Raw genomic sequence first — 23,984 nt, 5'->3', positions numbered from 1 at the left:
CCATGGTGAGGCAGGCTGTCCCCCTGCAACCCATGGAGGTCCATGGTGGAGCAGATCTCCACCTGCAGCCCGTGGAAGGGACCCCATGCCAGAGCAGGTGGATGCCTGAAGGAGGCTGTGACTCTGTGGGGAGCCCGCGCTGGAGCAGGCTCCTGCCAGGACTTATGGACCCATGGAGAGAGGTGCCCATGCCGGAGCAGGTTTGCTGGCAGGGCTTGTGACCCTGTCGGGGGGGGACCCACACTGGAGCAGCCTGTTCCTGAAGGACTGCAGCCCGTGGGAAGGACCCACGCTGGGGCAGTTCATGGAGAACTGTCTCCCGTGGGAGGGACCTCACGCTGGAGCAGGGGCAGAGTGTGAGGAGTCCTCCGCCTGAGGAGGAAGGAGCAGCAGAGACAAGGTGTGATGAACTGACTGCAACCCCCATTCCCCGTCCCCCTGCGCTGCTTGGGGGGAGAAGGAAGAGAAACGGAGTGAAGCTGAGCCCAGGAAGAAGGGAGAGGTAGGAGAAAGGTGTTTTAAGATTTGGTTTTATTTCTCATTACCCTACTCTGATTTGATTGGTAATAAATTCAACTAATTTCCCCATGCTGAGTCTGTTTTGCCTGTGACAATAATTAATAACAGTGATTCGGCAGGGGAGCTGGACTAGATGACCCGCAGTGGTCCCTTCCAACCCCTAACATTCTGTGATTCTGTGATTCTGTGATCTCCCTGTCCTTATCTCGACCCACAAGCTCTTGACCCACAAGCTTTTTGTTATATTTTCTCTTCCCCATTCAGCTGAGGAGGTGGAGTGATAGATCAGCTTTGATGGGCACCTGCCACCCAGCCAGGGTCAACCCACAACACCCTCAAACTATCAGTATTCTATAACATGTAAATCACAACCTAATAAATAGATATTTTGGTGCTTTTTGGGGCTGGACATAGGTATTTCATTAGAATATGAACCAGTGCTTCTTAAATGATATATTTCAAGTTTTGGTCAATGCCAATATTATACTTTTATTTAAAATATGTCTGTTTACCTGGGAAATACTGAAATCTTTTCAGAATATACCCATAAGCTGTTAAATAATATGTTAAATGATAACATTTTATATATATATTTATAACCATAATCTGACAAATGTTGGCGCTCTGGAAGAGTGACATCATTCCTGCTATACTGCTTTTCAAATCCAAGAAGGGTGGAATGATGTGGGTCACTTTTGAGCTTGGATGTAAACCTTCAGTGGAAGACCTGGTAAAATGCCACAAACTGACTTACTAAATGTGATTTCCCACAGGATTTGTGCTCAGAAAGGCACAGCCGCTGGCTGTCGGACATCCATTTATGCCAAATGCGTGAAAAAAGCTAGTACTCATCTATGAGCACTATATTCATTATGCATAGTGTACAGTTAGTTAATAAATGGAAAGATATCACTGAGTGCTCAGTTTAGAAACATTGTTTTGAGATTTACACAGCTTTGCTGATGCATTATTTTCCCTTAGAAAACCACAGGACATGCAGATCACAAGAAGTGAACAGTATTAAAATCACAAAAATATGTATGAGTTATGTGTTATTCCAGGCTATGAAATACAGGAAGAATCGAATAATATTCTAAATAATATTCTAAAGTGCTACAAATTATCAGAAAAATATCAGACTGGAAAAATGTCTAAACTGAGACACTAGGTTTTCACAAAGAGATCATTATTTGATGACTGGGGATAAAAGGGTATGTGTGCTGGCATGAAATTCTGGATAATATCAGAGGAGGCTACTTCCAGTACCTAACATGGAACCCGGGGAGAAGGTGGCTTTTAGGGAATTGGTATAAATGTCTCTGTCTACAGCAGTGAGTTCCATTAGTTATTATTACACATTTCCCACCTACATTTTGGGTCACAAGTTACGTGTCTGAACATGGGCTTCTATAATTCTGTTTAGTTCCTTCTTTCGGAAAGCAAGGTACCTGGCTGCCATTAGAAATTTGCTGTGATCCCATTAGGGGCGGCAGATAAAGTCCATGGAAGCCATCAGGAGATCTGATTGAGGCAAGTTCTCAACATGCCAAATACACACCAAAGCACAAGTGCTGTGACCACTTTCAGGGAAAACCACAGAAGAGCTAACAGTTTCCATCTTTTCATAATATTCTAAATAATATATAAAATATATCTTTTATATAATGTCATATTACATATAATACAATCCTATTGATTTTGCTATTCAGCAAGGAATTATGAAGCATCGGTTCAATTCCCTCCTCATCTTGAGGGGAATGAAACCTTATCTGTTACCTCTATTTACCAGACTACAAAACAGTTTGGCGGGAGTAAAGAGCTGGATTATGGCCATCCCTGGGTTGAATGTCAGTCTTTGCAAAGCCAAGTAATCCATCAACAAACAGAAAAAATAAAGAGGAGATAACCTAGGGGTCAGGACGTTCATCTGGTTCTTCCTCCAGGATTACTTTTTAAATCATAACTGAAAAAACCCTGGTCTCCTCCTGCTTTTGGCTGAATGCCCTAAACACGAGAATAACTCTTGCTTGCTCTCCTGTGGTCCCATGACCATACAGAAGAACAGGTTCAGCCTAAGGGAAGGAGATGTGACCTAGCTGATAGGCACTTGCTGTCAAGAAGCACTCCTGCACCTGGAAGCTGTGTAGGCCCTTGACTATACCAGGCAACTGGATTGCAGAGAGAAGTAGGCGTCTAGACATATTTCTGTTCTTATTAATGGTAATTGGCTATTTTTAATCAGGTACCCCCTCAGCGGTGTTTGTCTGGGGAGGTTATTTCCTGATAGATCCAAATCTTCCTGTTGACTGGAACTATGCCATTGAGATGTTTATCGGACACGTATTACACGAGACCCTTTTTTTAGGTCTCCACTACGTCCTAAAATCTTAACAAATTTTGTAAATGAGAACTAGGTATCTTATGTAGAGATAAGAACTCCAGGAAAGGAATTCAAAAGTGGCAATGTTATGTTAAATCCAGGAATGCTTCTGTTTTGAAATGTAGATTTTGTTATTACAATTCTTCCTACCAGTTGGAAGTCAGTGCAAGCACATCTATTTTTCTTTACAGGTGAGTCATGAATTCAGTCTATTAGACCGAGAAGGACTCTATATACTTCCTTAAAATGACAGGATGAAAAGACAGTTACTGACCACAGTATAATTGCATTGCTCTGTCTCCATTACTTAGCTATAAAAAGGTAAGTTCTAACACACTTCTCTCTTTGTTTCTGGAAAAGCAGTCTATCTTGAAATTTGGCATTTGCCCGGGAAAGCCAGCAGAATGCATAAATCAGAAGGCCATGTGTGTCAGCTTTGTTTGTGATACTGCCCTAAATCTGAATGACAGGAATGAATGTGGCCGCCATTCATATGGCACGAGCCAAAAAGTTATGAGCGTTAACAGCTTTCCAGTTAGCTCCTTGAAACATGCAACTAGATTTGCAGTGGATGGGTTTTCTTGAAGCAGTATTCCCTATATTTAATGTTGTGTACCATGACGTTTTATACCACGTTCACCCAGGATATCACATTAATGTGGCACAGCACAACCACTTAAGGAAAAACAGAGGAAAAATATCATAAGATTAATAAATGGTGAAAGTATGGAGATAAAGCTTGAGGTCAGCAAATAGGTTATATCACCTGTAACTTGATACTCACTATCTTAATCTGGAAAGGAAGCATATTCAAATTTAAAATAGAAAAGTAATACTTAAAATTGCATTTTAAATTTTCATATTGGAGTGCTTTTCAGTAAGTAGCTTCCTTTATTTAACAGCGTGGAATGAAACAGAATATTTCTAAAGCATTACAAAATTGCCATTCATTGGTAAACTTGTCTCAGCCCCTTCACAACAGAATGCATGAATTTTGTTTACAGTGACATTTAAGGTTACCCTTGAAAATAACCTTTTTCCAGCATGAGCCTTGTAAATTGCTCTTCTCTGTCTACATCCTAACTTAGCATCTGCACTGCAGACAAACACATTTGCTTCTCCACCCTCCCTGGAAGCCCTCCATGGAATCACTGTCATCTCTGCTTTCAGATTTGACCCTGCTTACGGATGGCAAAGACAGCAAAAAAAATAATTACAGGAATGAGGCATTGTGGGTAAAGTCCAGGTCTTCAGGGCCAGCCAGGACATGAGTGAGTGCTGTATTCATTGCACAGCTTCATGCCCTGATAGTCAGCATTTTTCTTAGGGTTAAGCTAACTCGGTTTCTAGCATGGCTGTTTGGCAGCTCTGGATTTATGTCAGATATTAATGTCAGTTGCAACTGTCAGTGTTGATGTGGCCACGTAGGTACTTCTTTGACATTATACTAACTATTAGCATAAATTCTGTAAATTCCTGAAGAATCTGTACTTCCCACTATTTTAAGTTAATGGAAGACAGAACTGAACGGGATTTTAACTACTACACTCAAGCTCTGCTAACACATAGCAACATTTTAGATCAAAACGTGCTTATAGTTTGTGTGGTGAAAATCACAAACAGATAAGCTACAACGTAAACTCATCCATGCAGCAGAACTTTAGAAACACTTTGAATTAACCTCAAGGTTTTCCTTTAAATGATATCCTATTTCAAAAACAGATGAAAAATTTATAGGAACAATAGTTGTATGTAGTCTGAAACAGTGTAATTGTTATTAAATGAACTGCAAATAAGAACTTAAAATGTAACACAGCATAATAGCTGTAGGATAAAACTATTAGCTTTAAGCCTATTAAAATATTATTAATTGATGATCCATTTGAAGCAAAGCAACTACCATAGAAAATAATTGATATGTATCCAATTAAAACTGCAGAGAGCTTCTTGGCTTTGTAATTAAAAAATTCTATGTTCTACTTTATCAAAAGTGAGATAATCACAGGAAATAACAAATTTTCAATGTAATGAATGCACTCCCTCCAAACCAGACAATGTTCACAACAATGCAGAATCCTACATATTGGTCGAAGTCTGTCACATGCAAATTCTACCATAGTAAAAGAAACACATTTTTGAAAGTGGAGATCAACATGTAAAACCTAACATCTTAAGCTCATTCTGCCTTCATATGCAAGCACAAGGTACCTTACTGTAAGTAAATCTTAAATATCAAGGAGAAAATTTAAAGTACCCTAATACTCTCCCTCAATTTGAGATTTCAGTCACCAAGATACTGACAATGTTCTTGAAAGCTATAATCATCTTCTGCTACTCTCTAAAAGTTATGCCAATTGGAAGAGAAACACTAAGAAGAGAAATTATGACAGAAAGTAGCAGACTGCCGAGGTACAAAAGGACAGAAGTATAACTGTTAAAGAGATCCTCTTTCATTGCAAATCTTTCTTCGAACTGGCTTATAAAATGAAACATAACATGGTCATGAACAAAACGCAAATTGAGTTTATTACTTCATCATAACCAACATATTATAAACTAATTTGGGATACTCAAAATTACATAGAATAATGCACAAAGAAATGCTGTTCCACAGTTAAGGAGCTCTGAAACATAGAAGGTACTTTATCATGATTTTCTCACCCCAAACTGCTTTTTAGTTATACAGAGCTTTGCATATTTCCAAACTTTTCTTACTAGTCTGTTTCCTCAGATTGATACTAGTTTCTACAAATCTTGACTAATTATAGGTTGATGACCTACTGCAGCAAGCAAATTCTATTGTGGAAAAAGTCATACTTAAATATTTCAAAATGGAAAAATAGAAGTTTACAGAAAAATTTTCCACAGTATTTTATGTGGCTTTAAGCAATAAATCATTAACAATATATTTCAAAATTGCAGAGCAACGTATAATTTTCCTTCAAAAATAGTTCATCACATAAGATACAAAAAAGTTATTAGCAGTTCTGTTCTAAATGCTGTTGAAAATCCCTTGTTCAGAAAAATGTGAACATCTATAGCAAACATTTACTTACTAGATTTATGTGTAAATTCTTACCTAAGCTGTTTAAAAGCTTCTGCCTTCACAAGTGGTGTTTCTACAGAGTGTTCAAAAAGTGCTCCTTCAGGCCCTGAAAAAAAACCAACTATATTGTAAAAGTTCAAATGTAGAAAAAACAGCAACAGTGATTTATATAGCAACTTCAATATCAGAAATTAAGATACAAACCCATATATTAACATTTAATGAGACAACTGAAATGTACACAGTCCTACTATTACAGTATTGACTGAAACAACAGAATACACAGGTAGTGTAAAAGTACAGGTGTAAATTCTTGAAATGAAATCTAAAAAGACTGAAGACAAAGAAATTTTAAACTACTTGGGCAATAAAATAAGTAAATAAGATTTTTACAATGTAACTTCCATTAGAGTTAATAGACATAATTAAAATCCCACAAAACCTTCGCAAATATTACAAACTTAAATAATCATATTTGTTTTAGACTATTCTATACACAGCACAAATTCTGGCATATAGTTTCATCAAAGATTTCCCCATTTTTAGGCAGACTTGCTGAATATAAAATGGTATTTATGCAAGTAAAATGGTAGCGACTGTGGGATCAGCCAGTTTACCTCTTGAAATAAGAGTAATTTCATCCCAGTGGGGAAGAAAAAGTGTGGTGGTCCATGTGTAGGTGGTGGTGGTACACATGTAGGTGGGGCAAAGAAAGTCATCAGCATGAAAGGATTATTTGTGTTTTGCTGCTGCAGGCAAATACGTCTGAAAGCCCAGACATCCAGAACCCAGAAGTTCATGGTTGCAGATCCCTGAACTGTTCATAAGATCCTTCCTGTAAAGAGGCTACTATGTAGCCTCATCATTGTAATATCAGTACTCTCATCTCAAGGAGAGGACTTAAAAAAGCAGCTAAACACCACCGGCAGCAGCAAGGGTGGAGTGTCTCACCTTCAGTTCATTGGCTTTGTGAAGGCACTCATTCAAAATTGGGGAGGCCTTAGTGAGAGATCTTCTACGGTTTAGAAGATTAACGTATCTAAGCACTTTTTGGGTAAATATGTATCATAGAATCATAGAATACTTGGGGTAGGAAGGGACCTATAAAGGTCATCTAGTCCAAACCCTTTGCAATGATCAGGGACATCTTCATACACCAGGTGTCCCTGGAGCTTTCTCTTCTCCAGCCTGAATAACCCCAACTCTCTCAGCCTGTCCTCATAGGAGAGGTGTTCCAGCCCTTGGATCATTTTTGTGGCCCTCCTCTGGCCCTGCTCCAACAGCTCCATGTCTTTCCTGTGCTGAGGGCTCCAGAGCTGGACACAGGACTCCAGGTGGGGTCTCACCAGAGTGGACCAGAGGGGCAGAATCACCTCCCTCAACCTGCTGGCCATGCTGCTTTTGATGCAGCCCAGGATATGGTTGGCCTTCTGGGCTGCGAGTGCACATTGGTGGCTCCTGTCCAGCTTTTCATCCACCATTACCCCCAAGCCCTTCTCGGCAGCGCTGCTCTCAATTCCTTCATCCCACAGCCTGTATTGATAGTGGGGGTTGCGCTGACCCAGGTGCAGATCTTTGCCCTTGGCCTTGTTGAATCTCATGAGGTTCACATGGGTCCACTTCTAGACCTTGTCCAGGTCCCTCTGGATGGCATCTTGTCCCTCAGGTGTGTCACCACTTAGCTTGATGTCACCTGCAAACTTGCCGAGGATGCACTCGATCCTGCTGTGTCATTGATGCAGATATTGAATAACACTGGTCCCAGTACGGACCCCTGAGGGACATCCCGTGTCACCTACCTCCTTGTGGACATTGAGCTGTTGACCACTACCCTCTGGATGTGACTATCCAACCCATTCCTCATCCACCGAACAGTCCCCCATTAAATCATATCTCTAAAATTTAGACAGAAGGATGTTGGGGGGGACCATGTTGAAGGCCTTACAGAAGTCCAGATAAACGACATCTGTAGCTCTTCCCTTGTCGACTGATGTAGTCATTCCATCCTAAAAGGCCACTAGGTTGGCCAGGCAAGACTTGCCCTTGGTGAAGCCATGCTGGCTGTCTCAAATCATCTCCCTATCCTCCATGTGCCTTAGCATAGCTTCTAGGAGGATCTGTTCCATGATCTTCCCAGGCACAGAGGAAGCAAAACTATATATGTATATGCAGCACACATACACACACACACACACACACATGTATGTAGCAAGGCAATATATATTAATATCTAGGGTACTACCCAACACAGCTTTTCTAACTGCTCTTTGAATTAAAGTAGAATGCAATAACTGCCAGAAAAGAATTCTGGGCTGGAGAAAGCCTTAAGTCAGGACTTTTGACTCCATCTAGAGAAACAAACTCTTAAGACGCCTCTTCAGCTGTAGCCTGGTGAATATGCATACATGCATGTGCATGCTTATTTAAATATTAATATTATCATAGTTAACCTAGTAAATGTAAATATATATGCAAACAAAAGAAAACTGGTTTTTTTTGTGTGTTCTGTCTGGAACACCAGATGAGATTGGGATAAAAAAGTGAAAATATATGTAGAATCAGGCAGAAGGAAGGAAAGACGAGGGGAAGTGGATGATTAGAAGGTATGGTGTAGATGGTATAGATGTCGTATTAGATGGTATTAGATGCGGTATATAAGGGAAAAGGGTAATAAAAATTAGTTGGGGAAACCACAGAGTACATGGTAAAAAGAAAAAAAGTGAAACCAAGAGATACCATTAAAAACGAATGCACTGCTGAGCCAGCTGATGGGAAGACTGTCACTTCGTGAGGGCTAGGGGAAAGTTCTCAAGATATCCTAAGAAAGCATGAAATGTACTGCTTTTTGAGAAGAGCTCTAGCTAAAATCATGGTTCCTTAGAATGAAATCTCCTTAGCTTGGATGGAAGAGAAGTACACAAAATACAAAAATTACCATACCGAAACACTTCACCACTTCAAGGAAGCATGAATTTCTAAGCTCCTATTTAAATTTTATTTAGCTGTTGATATCATCAATTTAAACAGATGAGTCTTTCTGGAATCTGCTAACTGGCATGAATATTACAGTGGAAAATATAAAATTCATTAATTCAGCCAGGACTTCAACCCTTCTTCATTACCATTAAGATTATTTTGCAAGATAAAACCTAATGTTTGGCCGGACATAGTTAATCATTCTCCTGTTCCTGTATTTGTTGCTGGTGGGTGTTACAAGGTGGCAACCTTACACATCGGAGATGATGAAAAAAAAACCCAAGGAATTAAATAAGTTTGTCAGAAAATGCTGATTTGGTACAACTAAGATTTTTTGCAGGGATATGCTGATCTGTCAAATCCTCTGATGTAGTTTATTTGCCAGCTAAAGGTGGCAGCGAATTCAAGCTTTTCTTTGCGCAGAGACTGCCTCAAATGCAATTCTTCTGACACGGTGGTGCTTTGAGAATATATCATGCTCCCTCAGTGTCCTTCATCATTCCACTATGTCCTACCTAACAATTCTTAGCAAAGCAAGCATTTAACTGTTTTCCTAGCTCAGATTTTCATCCTGGATTACAGTGAATGAGTTGTAATTTCAGTGAAATATATACTATCATAATGCCACCTGTGCTAACAAAAGACTTGTCAGTAACTTTGAATGACCTCCAAAACCCACGATTTATCAGGGGTGATAGCTTGATCTTAATGTCTTCCAACTGTAGTTCTGGGAAGTCTTTAGATATGTTTGAGGTGCTGAAGCGTGTCCAAAGAAGGGCAAAAAGTTGGTGAAGAGTCTAGAGCACAAGTTTTACGAGGAATAGCTGAAGGAACTGGGATTGTTTAGCCTGGAGAAGAGGAGGCTGAGGGGAGACTCTATCGCTCTCTACAACTACATGAAAGGAGGTTGTAGTGAGTTGGGTGCCAGTCTCTTTCCCAAGTAACTAGCGATAGGTTGAGAGGAAGTGGCCTCAAGTTGCATCAGGGAAGGTTTAGATTGGATATTAGGAAAAAATTTCTTCACCAAAAGGGTTGTCGAGCATTTGAACAGGCTGCCCAGGGAAGTGGTGGAGTCACTGTCCCTGGAGGTATTTAAAAGACATGTAGATGTGGTGCTTGGGGACACAGTTTAGTGGTGTCCTTGGCAGTGTAAGGCTTACGGTTGGACTCAATGATCTTAGAGGTCCTTTCCAACCTAAATGATTCTATGATTCTATGTCTACATTAGGAGGCACTGTGACCTGAAAAGAGTGGATTTATAGTGATATACTTGGTGCTAAAGATGTGCTGCTCATACTATGTACATCTAGGGGATTTTACTTTGTACCAGCTCTGGTCTCATCCTGTAGACTTAAAATATATTTGCAGTTTTGATGAAGTAAATGCATTCTTGGAGCCTGTTTCTCAGTTCAGTTTAATCCAAAAAGAATCCACTGTTTTCACTCCCTGACTCCTCCATGGTATAAACCAGCAGGACACGAGAACTGTCAGAACCATCAGACTTACAGTAAAAGTGCAGTTCTGATGGAACAAAATGCTGCTGTAGATGCATATTTTGGCTTGATGACCTTGAAAGGCATTTTTTAATTTCCTTTTTTTTCCCCTTCCTTTTTCTTACTCTTGCATGCATCTACTATACCTACCCTAAGTTCTATGGTATGCTCTTCCACTTGGGTATGGTTTGGAATCCAATTCCTTTTCCATTAGATGGTTGTTACAATTTTTCATCAATTTTCAGTACCAGCTTAGCTGTACTGTTTCATAGGATGAGGTATAATGAAGATACAATACAAGGGAATTCCCATTCTTAGATAAGCTGCATAGCTTCTTATAATGCCAACTGTATGAAACAGAAGAGTTTGAAATTTCATGTCTTGCTACACTGATGCATGTCCTTACATACAATGGCCACAGTGGTAGCATTTGACTTTGTGCCAATTTCTCGATATCTAAAAAATACTGTCACATAGTGAAGATCTTGGCGCAGTTTCTGGATACAAGATCCACTTCCATCTTGTTTTAAGGTCTGTAGGAAAAGCTGAGCATTTGATAACACTGCTATTCTGGATAGAAAGACACATCAATTATCACCGGGCTTCTTCCAGTTGTCTGAAGAAGGCCTCATCTGCTTCTTCCCAACTAGGTGGTCTGCAGTACACACTCACCATGCTGTTGCTCATCTTGATCTGCTCTCTAATCCTGACCCATAAGCTGGCTCCTCATCCATCCCGAGGCTGAGCACCATGCATTCCTGCAGCTCTCACACATAAAGGGCAACTCTGCCCTTGCCCTTCCAGCCTGTCCTTGAAGAGCCTCTATTCCACTGACGTATGTTGAGTGGCACATTTGTAAAGCACCTTAACTGTTTGTGTATTATAGTGTGTCATTACTGTAGTTACAGTCCTGAGATTCAAAGCACTGAAACAGTCAGTACATGCTGGAGCATCTCCATGGAACTTAATGGTACAACACTGTTTTACTGCTATTAAAAATCTAGTCTTACATTTTTATAGACATTTCCTGCTATGTCCATGTGTAAAAAGAAAAATATGTTTTTTTATTTAGTCCACTTGCTATAGACCATATAGTTTCAATTATTAGAAAGATTAGGGCAGGAAATCATCACTTACATTAATATTTTGCAAAAGTAACATTAATGGTTATTCATAGAATCATGAAATGGCATATCTAGCTATCAGAGTAATAATCAGAGTAATAAAAGGTAAATGGAGCTTAGTAGTTTAACTACATGAACACAGCCTGTTATCTGCTACTGCTGACAAAATAATAAATATTGACTTCAAAAGGAAAAGATGTGTCTCTAAAACTCAGCTGGTGTGTTTTGTCTCCACGTTAGACATCAGCAGGTGGGCAGACTCTCAAAAGCTCTACTCCATGCTCTGCTTGATTTTTATATAATTCCTCTGTCATCTTTAGAAATCCATACAATCACTATAGCTCATCATTATCGATTTGTAGTTTCAAAACTGACTAAAAGTGGAATTAAAGGTTGGAAGTATCTTTATCGGTGGCTTCAGGGAAAAACATGAGAAATGGAGTCCTGCGTCCAGCTGTAGAGCCATCAGCACAGGAAAGACTTGGACCTGTTGGAGCAGGTCCAGAGGATGCCACAAAAATGATCAGAGGGCTGGAACACCTCTGCTATGAGGAAAGGCTGAGAGAGTTGGTGCTGTTCAGCCTGGACAAGAGAGGGCTTCAGGGAGACCTTATTGCAATCTTCCAGTACCTGAAGGGGCCTACAGAAAAGCTGGAGAGGAACTTTTTACAAGGGCATGTAGGGAGAGGACAAGGGGTAATGGCTTCAAGCTGAAAGAGGGTAGATTTAGATTAGATATAAGAAAGAAATTCTTTACTATGAGGGTGGTGAGGCATCGCCACAGGTTGTCCAGAGAAGCTGTGGATGCCCCCTCACTGGAAGTGTTGAAGGTCAGGCTGGATGGGGCTTTGAGCAACCTGCTGTGGTGGAAGGTGTCCCTGCGGATGGCAGGGTAGTTGGAACTAGATGATCTTTAAGGTCACTTCCAACCCAGACTGTTCTATGATTCTATGCTGATTCTATGAAATTCAGTAGCACTCCTTCTCATATACTCACTCTCACTGAGGTGAAAGTCAAGAAACTGAGGTACCAGAATATGAAAGACAAGCACAAAATACTGAAGTTCTCTAGCAGATTAATTAAACATCATCTTCTGTACTTCTCGCACCTTTTTTGTGTGCAGTATAGCACTGGGCATGACATTATTAAATACGTTTATATCTTTGAATTGAAAATGAGGTGCTAAGCTTGGCTGATAAAGGTAATAGTAAGGGTGTAATAAAATTCTATAGGCATTTACTTTGATATCACATCACATTTTGATTAAGAGATTACAGGAACACAAATCAGCCTGGAATCCATTATATGGATTAAAATTGACTGATACATCTTAAAACATTAATTGCAAACAGAGAACTATGAGTGAGGGGATGTGTCACTAGTGGGGCCAAATGTGATGTAACATTTTATCATGGACTTGGAAGAAAATAAGTAATTACTGATGATTTCAGAAGCCAGACAGTGGGAAAGAGGTGATGGGAAAGAAAAGTACAAGTCACTAATAAAGGGATCTCTCAATTATTTGGCAAATATAACTTTATCAGGTCATCCAGGTTTAGGCTTACCTCTCTGTGCATGAGCTCTCTTCTCAATTATTTAAGCTCAAACTAACTTGTCTAGTAGTATTTTCTCATCCTGATTGCTTTGCTTTGACAACATTCGTAAACTTTATTACTCAGAAATCTTCTTCTCTTCTAACTAAAATTCAGAATGCCCTACTGAGTCTTGAGGTCACCTTTAAAGCCATCCTCAAAACTAGGTCTGCAGCCTGCTCATGAGTGGGCTGACAGGCTGCTGGGGGATGCCACGTGCCAAAGGAGCCCTCACGATGTCTTGCTGTGCGATGTGCAGTGCTGCAAGGCACAAGGAAGAGCTCAAGGCAGTGGAGTGAAGTCTTCTCTCTCACAGGCTTTCCTAATTTCACTCTGGGACCTGTTTATATACAGCCTTTTGTATTTCTCCTACAGCACCTTTTAGACATAAGTTCACATTTGGTGATACAAAAACGAATAGTGTTTGTTTGCATTTGAGATGTAGCTTGGTAAGACTATAAAAGAAACTCTATGACCCACTTATCTATGAAAGGGATGTGAGCTGATAAATCAGATGCCTCTTCTAGTCCAACTTTTACATTCCAATTAAGGCTTGGACTTTATGCATTAAAGATGACCAAATACGCACACAGAGATGTCAGCAAGAGGAGCCTGGCAAAACTGATTGGAGCAGGGGAGCGAACATCTACACAAAGAGAGATTTGTTAAGGCTGAGTGCCATGATGGCTGCTGAAGCTCTGTTTGAAATAAATCAGAAACTTGTTCTAGGGATCTGCTCCTGTCTCTCGGTCCTGGATGGCAGGTCTCTTGGTCTAAGCACTACTGTGGCTCAGAATCAAGGCAGAGAGAGCAGAAAGACCAAACTCCCCAAAGGAGCCCAACTGCATCGCTATTTCTCAGCCTGTGCAAACCAAGAGCATTTGAGTCAGCACTTGAACCCAGCAATTACAGCATTTTAATTAAAAAGTAATTTCCAAACGCCTTTATAAAACAGCACTGTCATTGGAGAATTCCTTCCTCACTGGAGGAGACTGAAGCCTATGATTAGCAGTGAACAACTCCGGCGATCTCACCCTCTGCTTCTCTTTCTGAAGGTGAACCATGAAAGAGGAAGACGTGAGGGAGCATGTAGCCAGAGGCAGAGCTTCGTTTTGCTGACAGACATCAAGAGTGCTTGCTCTAAGCTGTCCCCTCACGCTGGGCACCTGACATGTTGTATGGCATTACAGAGCACCGTCCTGGAAGGTGGGACTCCAGGATTGATGTCTCCTGGGCCATGGAGGGAATTCAGCCTAGGCCTCCCACTTTCTAAAACAGACACCCTGCTCTAAAAGACAGGCAGGTGGTAACAGAGATAGCATCACTTGCATGGAAATCATAGAATCATAGAATCATATGTTGGAAGGGACCTTTAGAGGTCATCTAGCCCAACCCTCCTGCAGAGAGCAGGGACATCACTAACTAGATCAGGTTGCTCAGAGCCCTGTCCAACCTGGCCTTGAATGTTTCCAGGGATGGGGCCTCCACTACGTCTCTGGGCAACCCGTTCCAGTGTTTCACCACCCTCAGTGTAAAAAATTTCTTCCTTCTATCTAGTCTAAATCTACCCTCCCTTAGCTTAAAGCCATTACTCCTTGTCCTGTCGCAACAGGCCCTGCTAAAATGCTTTTCCCCACCTTTCCTGTAGGCCCCTTTAGGTACTGAAAGGCTGCTATAAGGTCTCCCCGCAGCCTTCTCTTCTCCAGGCTGAACAGCCCCAACTCTCTCAGCCTGTCCTCATAGCAGAGATGGTCCAGCCCTCTGATGGAAGAAAGCCAACTGGAAACATCAGTGTTAATTGTAGCATGGGGGTATGTGGACGGATGTGGTGTAAGAGGGAATGAAAACACTTATTTACACATTCTAGAGCTGTCACTTCCAAGGAAGCAACCTTGCCTTCCTGTGAGAAAAAATTCTTTATCAAACAGCATGAAGTCTGAACAGTATGACACGAAAAAAAAAATAACCTCAGGGCAAATTTTCTTGGAAAATGGCCCTAAATTGATTTCTTATCTACATTACCTACTTTATCTCTTAAACTGTAAAGGAATAACTTTAATTATGATACGAATATTACTACATTTACTATTTTATATACTATTGTTTATGAATATAATGTAATTTAATCTTAAAATACACAAGATCAAGATATAAATTTTCTTTATGAGAGGATCAAAGTCAGCAAGTTTCATTAACACTGCCCCACACACTATCAAGCAACGACTATCTACCTCTTCAAAGTCTAACAGAATGTTTATTCACATCCTCAAATTCTCTCCTACTTAACTTGCCTTCTGAGCAGAAGTGTTTAAATTAAACACACATCTTCACGTTGCACTTCAGTGTTAGCTACTTAGACTGAAAAACCTTTCCATAGAACAGAGCACTAGAAAATCACCGACAATATTCAGCAAATACTTTAAGAGATTATGAAAGACAAGCAAGCAGAAGGACAAGTGGTAAATTGGAGAAAAGGTGATATAATATGCTTCTGCATAAAGATACTGATCCGCTCTGCCTTGTCAGCTTTTCTTCAAGAAGAGTGGAGGCTAAGCAACTGCCTTCTATTAATTTCTTCTCTACTCATCACCAAAATACTCCCCGATACAACAGTCATGATATATAAATTATTATTTGTACTTGTTAAAAAGTTTTTTTTGTGCAGTGGTTGAGGCCATTTTATAACTGCTGAGTTCTATTGTATATAATTTTATTTATGTGAGCATATTTTCTCCCTTCTGTGGACATCCTTCTAGGTGGCAAGTTGCAGAGCAGGCAAGGGAGTGGCAAAACACGACTCCTACAGGCAGGGACTCTACCTACTTGTGCAGACGAACTTTGTTTCCAGCCGGTGCTGTTACTTCACTCCTTCTGCTACGACAATATTGTTAGTTATAAAGCTATTGGCTCTTTGCCAGCAGATACACTGTTACAAGGTGGGTTTAACTGTCACAAATGCCACCTGTATATATAAAACCCTCCCAGAACAAAATGCTGATGTTTGATACCCCTGTAGCAGCATAACACATTTCTGCAAACGATGCAGGTCATTACTGAAATAATATTAAAGAGGATGTAGCTGGAGTACATGCTCCTTCAGGCAGCATTTACTGTCATGCAGGGTTAAGTTCAGCTTTGGTTTCATAGACTTAAATTTAAGTGTCTATGATGTAGGTGTCACTGATGAGCTAGAGGCAGATTTTAGTTGCCTCACCACAGGTACCTACTGTCATCTAAAATACCCTCGTACATCCTGACTGCCCTTCAGCTGCCAGGATCAAAGCAAGCACATCCTGTAGGTACAGCGATACCATGCGGGGTCTCATACACCTTAAGGTGTTTCAAAACACTGCTGGATGCTTATGTTTAAGCATCTGAACTCAGCCACTGTACTCAAGGGAGCTGAGTGAGCCATTGAGCTCATCCTAAAGTAGACAACCGCATTTGGTCGGCAGAAGAGCTCTCCGCGTGCCAGGACTAGGTGTCTCCTTCAAGGTGAGATGAAGCACGCTCTAGGCTGCAATGACAGTGTTGACTGGGCGTTCAGTTCAGTTGTCTGGACATGGGCATCCAGACCCATCTGCGACCCTGTGGGGTATCTGAGACACTTTGCTGATTATGGGTTTCCCCAGGCATTTGCTATTCTTAGGAGAATAGAGAGAGAGAGTCTGCCACAATTTTATTCTACCACATGGGCTGGAAAATGTCTGAACTGCAACAGTATGAGGTCAAACGCACTAAATTGTGGGAAAATGACAATTCCTGAGGTGTTTGTTGGGTTGGATTAGTTGATTCTTAGACTTTTTCATTTTTCCTGAAATACCATGAATCATAGACATTTGCACTCTGCCGTATTATATTTTAGTTGAAAACTGTCAGGTTGTCTTACAAATTGCTACTGAGCTTTTCATAATTCACATAAATAAGAAGAAGTAAAATCAAATAGTTCACTATACTGTACACAAAAAACTGAAAACTGTTCTTTACATATTTTAAGTCTGAGGTAGTCTGTTTCTTATGGTATGAACTTTTCAAAATTTATTTCACATTGATCTTGTTCTCTATCTAAAATGTTTAAAAAATTGTCTCAGTATGCAAAGTATTACTAATCTATCCTTCATGCTAATAGTATCATTTAAATCACAATTTCAATAAATTAATTTGAAGCAAAGTAGACACAAATCTCCTCTCACTTATATTAATTTTACACTGAAATAACCTCAATGACTTTAATGGGTTTGCTTTTGAATTTCACTACAGTGTAAAAAAGACACAAGCAATGTGTCTTCCTACATCTACTAAAGTAAACAATTACCCTTGCAGTGTAAACATTAATATTGGACGAGTCAGAATACATGTTTTAGCATAACAATTTTAACTCGTGTATAAATGATTTTTACTTACTTTGAGCACAGATAGACCTTTTCTAAATCAGTTAACAATTATGCAGTTTTTCATATCTTTGTTAAACATGCTTTTCTATTAAAGTTTAGCATCCCTTGGGCAAACAATAATTATTTGATATGGTTTCCTGGTTAAATAAAGTTGTAATTTCAATTAGGTTAAAAAGTAAAAAAACTTAAGATAAGACCCTCAGGCATAAACAAAATTTATTAACACATTTATTATAACTTAACTTTGTCTTTGAGACACTAATTGTATAGTTACTACCACATTTGTAGCTTTGCATAGTGAAAAAATATGCATATATCCATTCAGACTAAGACCTCAAGGTTTCAGAGGACCAATAATTAGCAAAAGTTAAACATGATAGTTGCAATCGGGTTAAAAAAATTAAAAATGTATTTGAAAACAAGTTATAGGATAATCTCAGTATTTCCTTTGATGGATTCTTCCACTGAAAGAGAAATTGCACCTTGAGTATCTGTTTTAATGCAACCTTACACCTGGAAAATGAAGGTCATTTGAAAGGAAATAGCTTTTCATGGGATAACTTTGACTTGTTAACTCTGTAAATGAGTACGTTGGTGAGTTGCAGAAATAGCATAAGACAAACTCGTCTTCTGACAGATGACATTTTAAATATACTACAAATACCATCCTGTGATGTATGTGCTACACAAAGAGCAGAAGTACAGCAGCTTTCACTTTGAAAGATAAAACCATATAAAAATACTAGAGAAAGTTTAAAATGTTTTCACAAATAAAACTCAATACCACTCACACTGGAATATCTACAATTTTTTTCAGCCTCAGTTAAGAGTGTGCACTGGAAATGTTAAATAATTCAGAAAAAAATGCACCAGTACAGTTCCAATTACTAATGGCTTTAAAATAAAATACACACATACAGACATATATAAATATTTATATATATATATTATTATTTTACTGTTAAAAGTTCTTTCTGATTATTCATTGAAAACGGTCAGAATATCTTCAGATTTCTGTTTCCTAATGTGGTAAAACCAGAACCTGTGTTCACACACAATTAGGCATTTTAAAATACCATTTTTATTGTGTTTTTCTTGTGGCTGCTATTTGGGCATTTCTTAAACTGTTACAAACCTGTGACTCGAAGTTTATCTGTGCCAATTACAATCTCATTTTCATCCACTGTGAAAAGTGCCTTGCCATCCATTGAGTTGATCTGAAATTGCTGACCGTGGAATTCTACCATTTTAGGACCTGCAAAGCACAGTAGAATAATGGAATAATTACATCAGCTTTCTTCAACCTTCTGTATTAATTGCTAATAATCTGAATTGTGGTCTTAACAATTTAGTGACTCATTTAAGTACATTAAGGATCATGAAGCATGCAGCTATTCTAAGGATAGTGGCCCTGTAAGTACTGAAATTGGATAAGTCTACATGATCTGATTTGTTGTTCAAAACTGTGTCTGGAGTCATGCTTTCAAATTGAGTTTCCAGGGAATTTCGGAAATCCCTCACTAACTGATCCAGGCAAACATTCATGTTCTTGGTGTTGAAACTGCCAAGATTCTTTAATCAGTATAAGTGTATAATTTTTTTTTTTTATTAAACACAGAAACTAATTATTGAAGTCTTTGCAGCATCATCCCTTTTGACTAGAGAGGCTCAAGTGCTTTAAAATTGCAAACATCCCATGTAAGGGCAGGACTCTCAGCTCTTCATAACAAACGCCAGTTTAGCTCCACACATCTAACAAATGTTACTGATCACGTTCTTAAAAGAGTTTCAAAAAGCGGCAAGAGTATTTCCAATTGGATTTAGTACTCAAAAAATTAAAGTAACTGTGTGCAAGAGAGTCTTTATATATGACCAGATCCTAAATTCAGGAAAGCATTCTGTTCTACAGTATTGGCTTGGTAAGCAGATATAAATCAAACCCTTAACATTCCCCTTTCTAACCACCTGATCAATTAAAAATTCACATCACATAAATTTGAATGTCTATTTGATAGAACCACCATCTAAATCTGTGTTCAGCATTAAAATTACAGAGAATGGTCAAAGCAGTTAAGACTCCTTTTCAGCACTAGGAATTTTTGTTAGTTCTTACATTAAAATGGCATTAAGTGATGAATGATTGATTCTGCTAAGAAATACATTCAGTACTTCCTAAAATTTGCATGGTAGCTGATGCGAGAGATGCACACTCTAAGTCCTATACAAACTGCATATTCCTTTACACAGCAGATGCAAACTATTGCTTTTAATTGGTCACCAAACACGGAAACAGCTATAGAGGCCATAATGTCCTGAACTAGGCCATAAAACCAAATACTGATTCTGCTTGGAAACAGTCAGGCTACAGGGCTGAACTCTGCAGTACATTACGCTCTGTGGGCCATGTGCACCCAGGCACTGCCCCATTGATCTCAGTTTGGCTCTACTCTAAAGCTCCACTGAAGCACGTGGCTTGATTTCTGAGCAGTGTGTTGTAAAACGTGAGCTCAGAAAATATCTTCATTCAGTGAAAAGGTGTTAACAACTTTTTTTTTTTTTAACAGCAAAAGAAGCAGTTCAGGGTAAGCGAAGCAAGGATGGATCCCTATCAATGCTTTCCTAGAAAATCTTGGTCAGGGTGTTCTATTGTTCCTATTTCTACCCAGCAGCAGTACTGAAACTGCCCATTTATGTAGTGTAGGTAGATCCTTGTGTATTCAAACAAATCAAAGGCCTGAGTAAACTGGCTGCTAACAACCTTCCTGGCGCTGCAGGGGCCGGTTCCTCTTCTCATCCTTCCCACTCATCCAACACCACGATTAGATTACAGTGCTCAGCACAAGTGTGGGAAACATAGACTAAAGCCTCTGCTGTCTGATGTGACACAGCTCGAGTCATTCAGGCACACTGAGGGTACCATGTTTTTGCTGAAAGGGATTTAGGAGTGATTCGCAGTCTCTTCCGCTGAAGATGTTTTACACTGAATAGAAAAGGAAGGTACTGTTTGGAGCCTTTATTTCCTCCACAGGAAGGCAACTCAAGTGTCCACCTTCCAGGGTCAACACGCTGGCTGTAGGACTGCCGGAGAAAAGATGCACCACCACCTCTCCTTCCTCTGATGCTACTTAGTGTCAGAACTCATTCTAAAAAGCAGGCAATTAAAATATCTGCTGGATTAGACTGAGCAGATGAGATAGAAATGAGAATGCTTACTTTGCAGACTCTGACAAGGTTAAGTATTTTTCTTTTCAGTGCTGTCAATATTTTAGTAGGTCTGACATGCTGGAAGCAAATATTTTTATAAAGCTATAGAGTATTTATTGATTAAAAGAATTGGTAACTGAGTGAGGATCCTGAAGACTTGCATTTCAGGTTTGTGTACTTTAAAGTAAAGTAGGTGCCCAAGAACTTCCACAGACTCAGTTCTAAACTGTGAGGTTTTACAGTGCAGGTAATCTTTAAAATACTAATTAGAAACTGCTGTAATGGCATTTGTGCAAGTCTGCAAACAATACACAGCAGTATCTCTAAAAGACAACTCAGAAACATATACTGTTAATTTATATATAATTGCTGATTTTTTACACATGGTCACAGAAAAATACTTTAGTCTAATGAAATACTGTATGTTTAGAAGGAAAGCTATCTACTGATCTCCTTGGTACAAAGGTAGTGAGCTTTGAAAACAAAATTTCTGGGCCTGAATAGTGGCACTTCTGTTCTTTCCTTTTCAGCATCTTGGTAGACACAGAAGCTTTCGTTATGAAGCACTGGAAGAAACAGTGGATCTGAAAGAACTGGAGAACTGTGACATGATTTGCACCAGGCCTAACTTCATCTCCTCTAGGAGTATGCTTATTTTATCTATTTGCTAATTTGCTGAATCTATTCTATGAGCAATCTTGTCAAAGTAAGATCTTCCATGTTTCTCATAGTAAGAACAGGAAAGAACTAGCTCAAACAGCATGAATCGATTAATTTGATTTCCACATCTGCATATTGCCAGAAAATTTACAAGTTTTTGTTAATTGGCTTGTTATGGAATGTAGACTAGTTCACAGAGAGATGTGGCATGACCAAATAAAATAGTTATAAAATATAGGAGGCAGCTTTAACTGAATTTAGGATGAACATATACACACTAAATAGCATTTACATACCTTGGACCAAATTCTTTTTCTCTCACCAAAGCAAACGCACTCATATCACGTAGACTGACTTTTTCGGCTTTCCTCTCTAACGCAAATTTCAGGCACGGTGTCCATACAAAACATCATACTGATAGAACTGGTGATGCGATATATACCAGTTTAAGTAAACTGGTCCATGTATGCACTGACCCCATTCCAACAGTGATCAGAACAAGGCTGGGATTCAGCCTTTCCACTCCCAGCTAACTGTTTTTAACATTAGACCACAGAAGCCCATTCTTCATTCCAGGCCAATATAAATGTAGAAAAACAAGACGCCAAAGAATCTTCTATCAAAAATAGGGCCTGCCATAAAATACATATCCACAAAGACTTACTGTCAATGAAATTGGTAACGTGTAGGCAGACTCTTCAAATCTATTTAGTTCTGTGAAGTACTAAGCACTTTTAGTGTGCCTTTAGCTCTTTCAGAAGAAAAGGCTTTCCAACACTGAAGGAATTTCTTTAATTTCAGATATTTTATTTTCTTACTCTCTTCTGCTAGCCATTATTTTTGATAACCTATGGCTGTCACCTACTCTGTATGCTTCATTCTTCTCGTACAACCTAGAATCATTGAAGCGTTGAATACGAGCCAAAGTCCTGAGTGCTTTGGGATATTGCTATGCAATTTCATTTTTAGTTAATTTGTATTATATTAAAGCACCTTACTTAAAATAAGATCTCATTAAAAGTGTACTAAAAATGTAATACTCCTACAGATTCAGTTCTAGCTCCGTGAGTAATACAATACCAATAAATGTAAAGTCATTACTTTCAGAAGCATAAAATTAGTCAGATTTTTCATATGGAATGGTATGGAAGCACTTGCTGGTCTTTTATCAGAACAAGCACATCATTACAGAGAATATGCAGCATGTTACATATATACATTTTATGTCCATATCATACATCTCATTTCACCTTTAAAAACATCTCTAATATATTAACAGAACACTTGCTGCTCCTGTTTCCTCTTTTTCTCTCAGTTCTCCTTTTATGAAACGGATGCAACAATTATGCCCTTTCAGATCAAAGTAAGGATGCCTTATTGTCAGCACTTCTTATACTTTGTTGTTCTTTATGGTTGAACACAAGTCTAGAGATCTTTAAAAAATTGGTTCTGAATGATCATTGCAGACACTGATTGTGCAGACACTGGCAGCTCAACCTAGTATTAGGTATTTATGTGGTAGTACTGTCCCCTCTCAGAGTGATTTAGGTAACTAAATGTCTTTATCTATCTAGACATTATCCTTTAAAATACTCTATTTAAATATAAAAAAACCCCATAAAATACTTAATTGTAAAATGGATTACTGCATGTAGAAACTGTTGCAGGAATAGTAGATCACGTTTCTCATGGTGACTTGACCAAAGGCTACAGTGTCACCTTTTCTCTCAGGCCTAATGAATCCAGAATTTCTTGCATGATGAATAATTTCAACAGGAAATGGTGAAACACACAGTCCTCCGACAGGGAAAGCAAAAACGAAAGCACTAATGTAGATGAACATGATAATCTGAAACCCTGTATGCAGAGAGGACCGCTGATCAGAGTCTCTCATCCTTGAGCGAATACTTTAGTCCCTCTATCTTCTGTATAAACAATATATATATATTTTATTTAAAGAAAGCTATGAGTGTATTTTCATAAAGCCAACTTCGTCACTGTGTTTCAGGAGTATTCTATGCATGCCTACTGGATCTGGGAAGAGGACAATGCCAGGGGACCAATTAAACAGATGGGGCGTGACTCCATTGCCTAAGCACAGCTGTCTACTGCCATTATATGTACTATGGCGTTCCCTGCCTGGCCTTCAGCTTATTTTAGATGCCCTAGAGTATCTAAGACTTCTACACTGGGCTAGAAAATCTGAAATGGGGTCTGTAAGCAACCCAAGCCTTTCCAGATTGCCAGCTGAAGACCGGGCAAAACAGAATCACAGCAGAATGCAGAAGTCAGTCACCTCTGGAGGTCACCAAGAACTACCTCCTACTCACAGCAGGGTCAGCTTGGTTGGGAGTTAGATGAAGGTGCTGAGGGTCTTGTCCAGGTGGAATTTTAATATTCCTGAGGAAGGGGAGTCAACAGCCTCCCTGGGCAACCTGTTCCCATGGTTAACCATCTAACAGTGATGCTTGTCCCCTCCTTTTATCCGGTTACATTCTGTCTCACTGCAGCCTATGACTGTTGCCTCTTGCCCTTTTGCTGTGTACCTCCGAGGAGAGTTTGGCTTCATCTCGTCTCTACCCTTCCTCGCAGCAGG

General features: G+C 39.4%; 1 protein-coding gene across 11 annotated transcripts in view; it reads right to left on the bottom strand.

Moving 5' to 3' along the window:
* Window positions 1-23,984, bottom strand: part of SGCG (sarcoglycan gamma) — a 150,834-nt gene that overhangs the window by 21,762 nt on the left and 105,088 nt on the right. For all 11 annotated transcript variants that reach the window (XM_075419235.1, XM_075419226.1, XM_075419266.1 and 8 more), the window contains 2 exons: window positions 18,660-18,779; window positions 5,979-6,051 (listed from right to left, as the gene is read on the bottom strand). In XM_075419235.1, the coding sequence (XP_075275350.1) occupies window positions 5,979-6,051; window positions 18,660-18,779 (193 nt within the window). The remainder of the gene's footprint in view (window positions 1-5,978; window positions 6,052-18,659; window positions 18,780-23,984) is intronic.

This window comes from Opisthocomus hoazin, chromosome 1 (assembly GCF_030867145.1).
Source record: "Opisthocomus hoazin isolate bOpiHoa1 chromosome 1, bOpiHoa1.hap1, whole genome shotgun sequence".
Classification (NCBI taxonomy): Eukaryota; Metazoa; Chordata; class Aves; order Opisthocomiformes; family Opisthocomidae; genus Opisthocomus; species Opisthocomus hoazin.
Note: the sequence above shows the minus strand (reverse complement) of the source record. Positions and strands in the feature narration are given on the sequence as shown.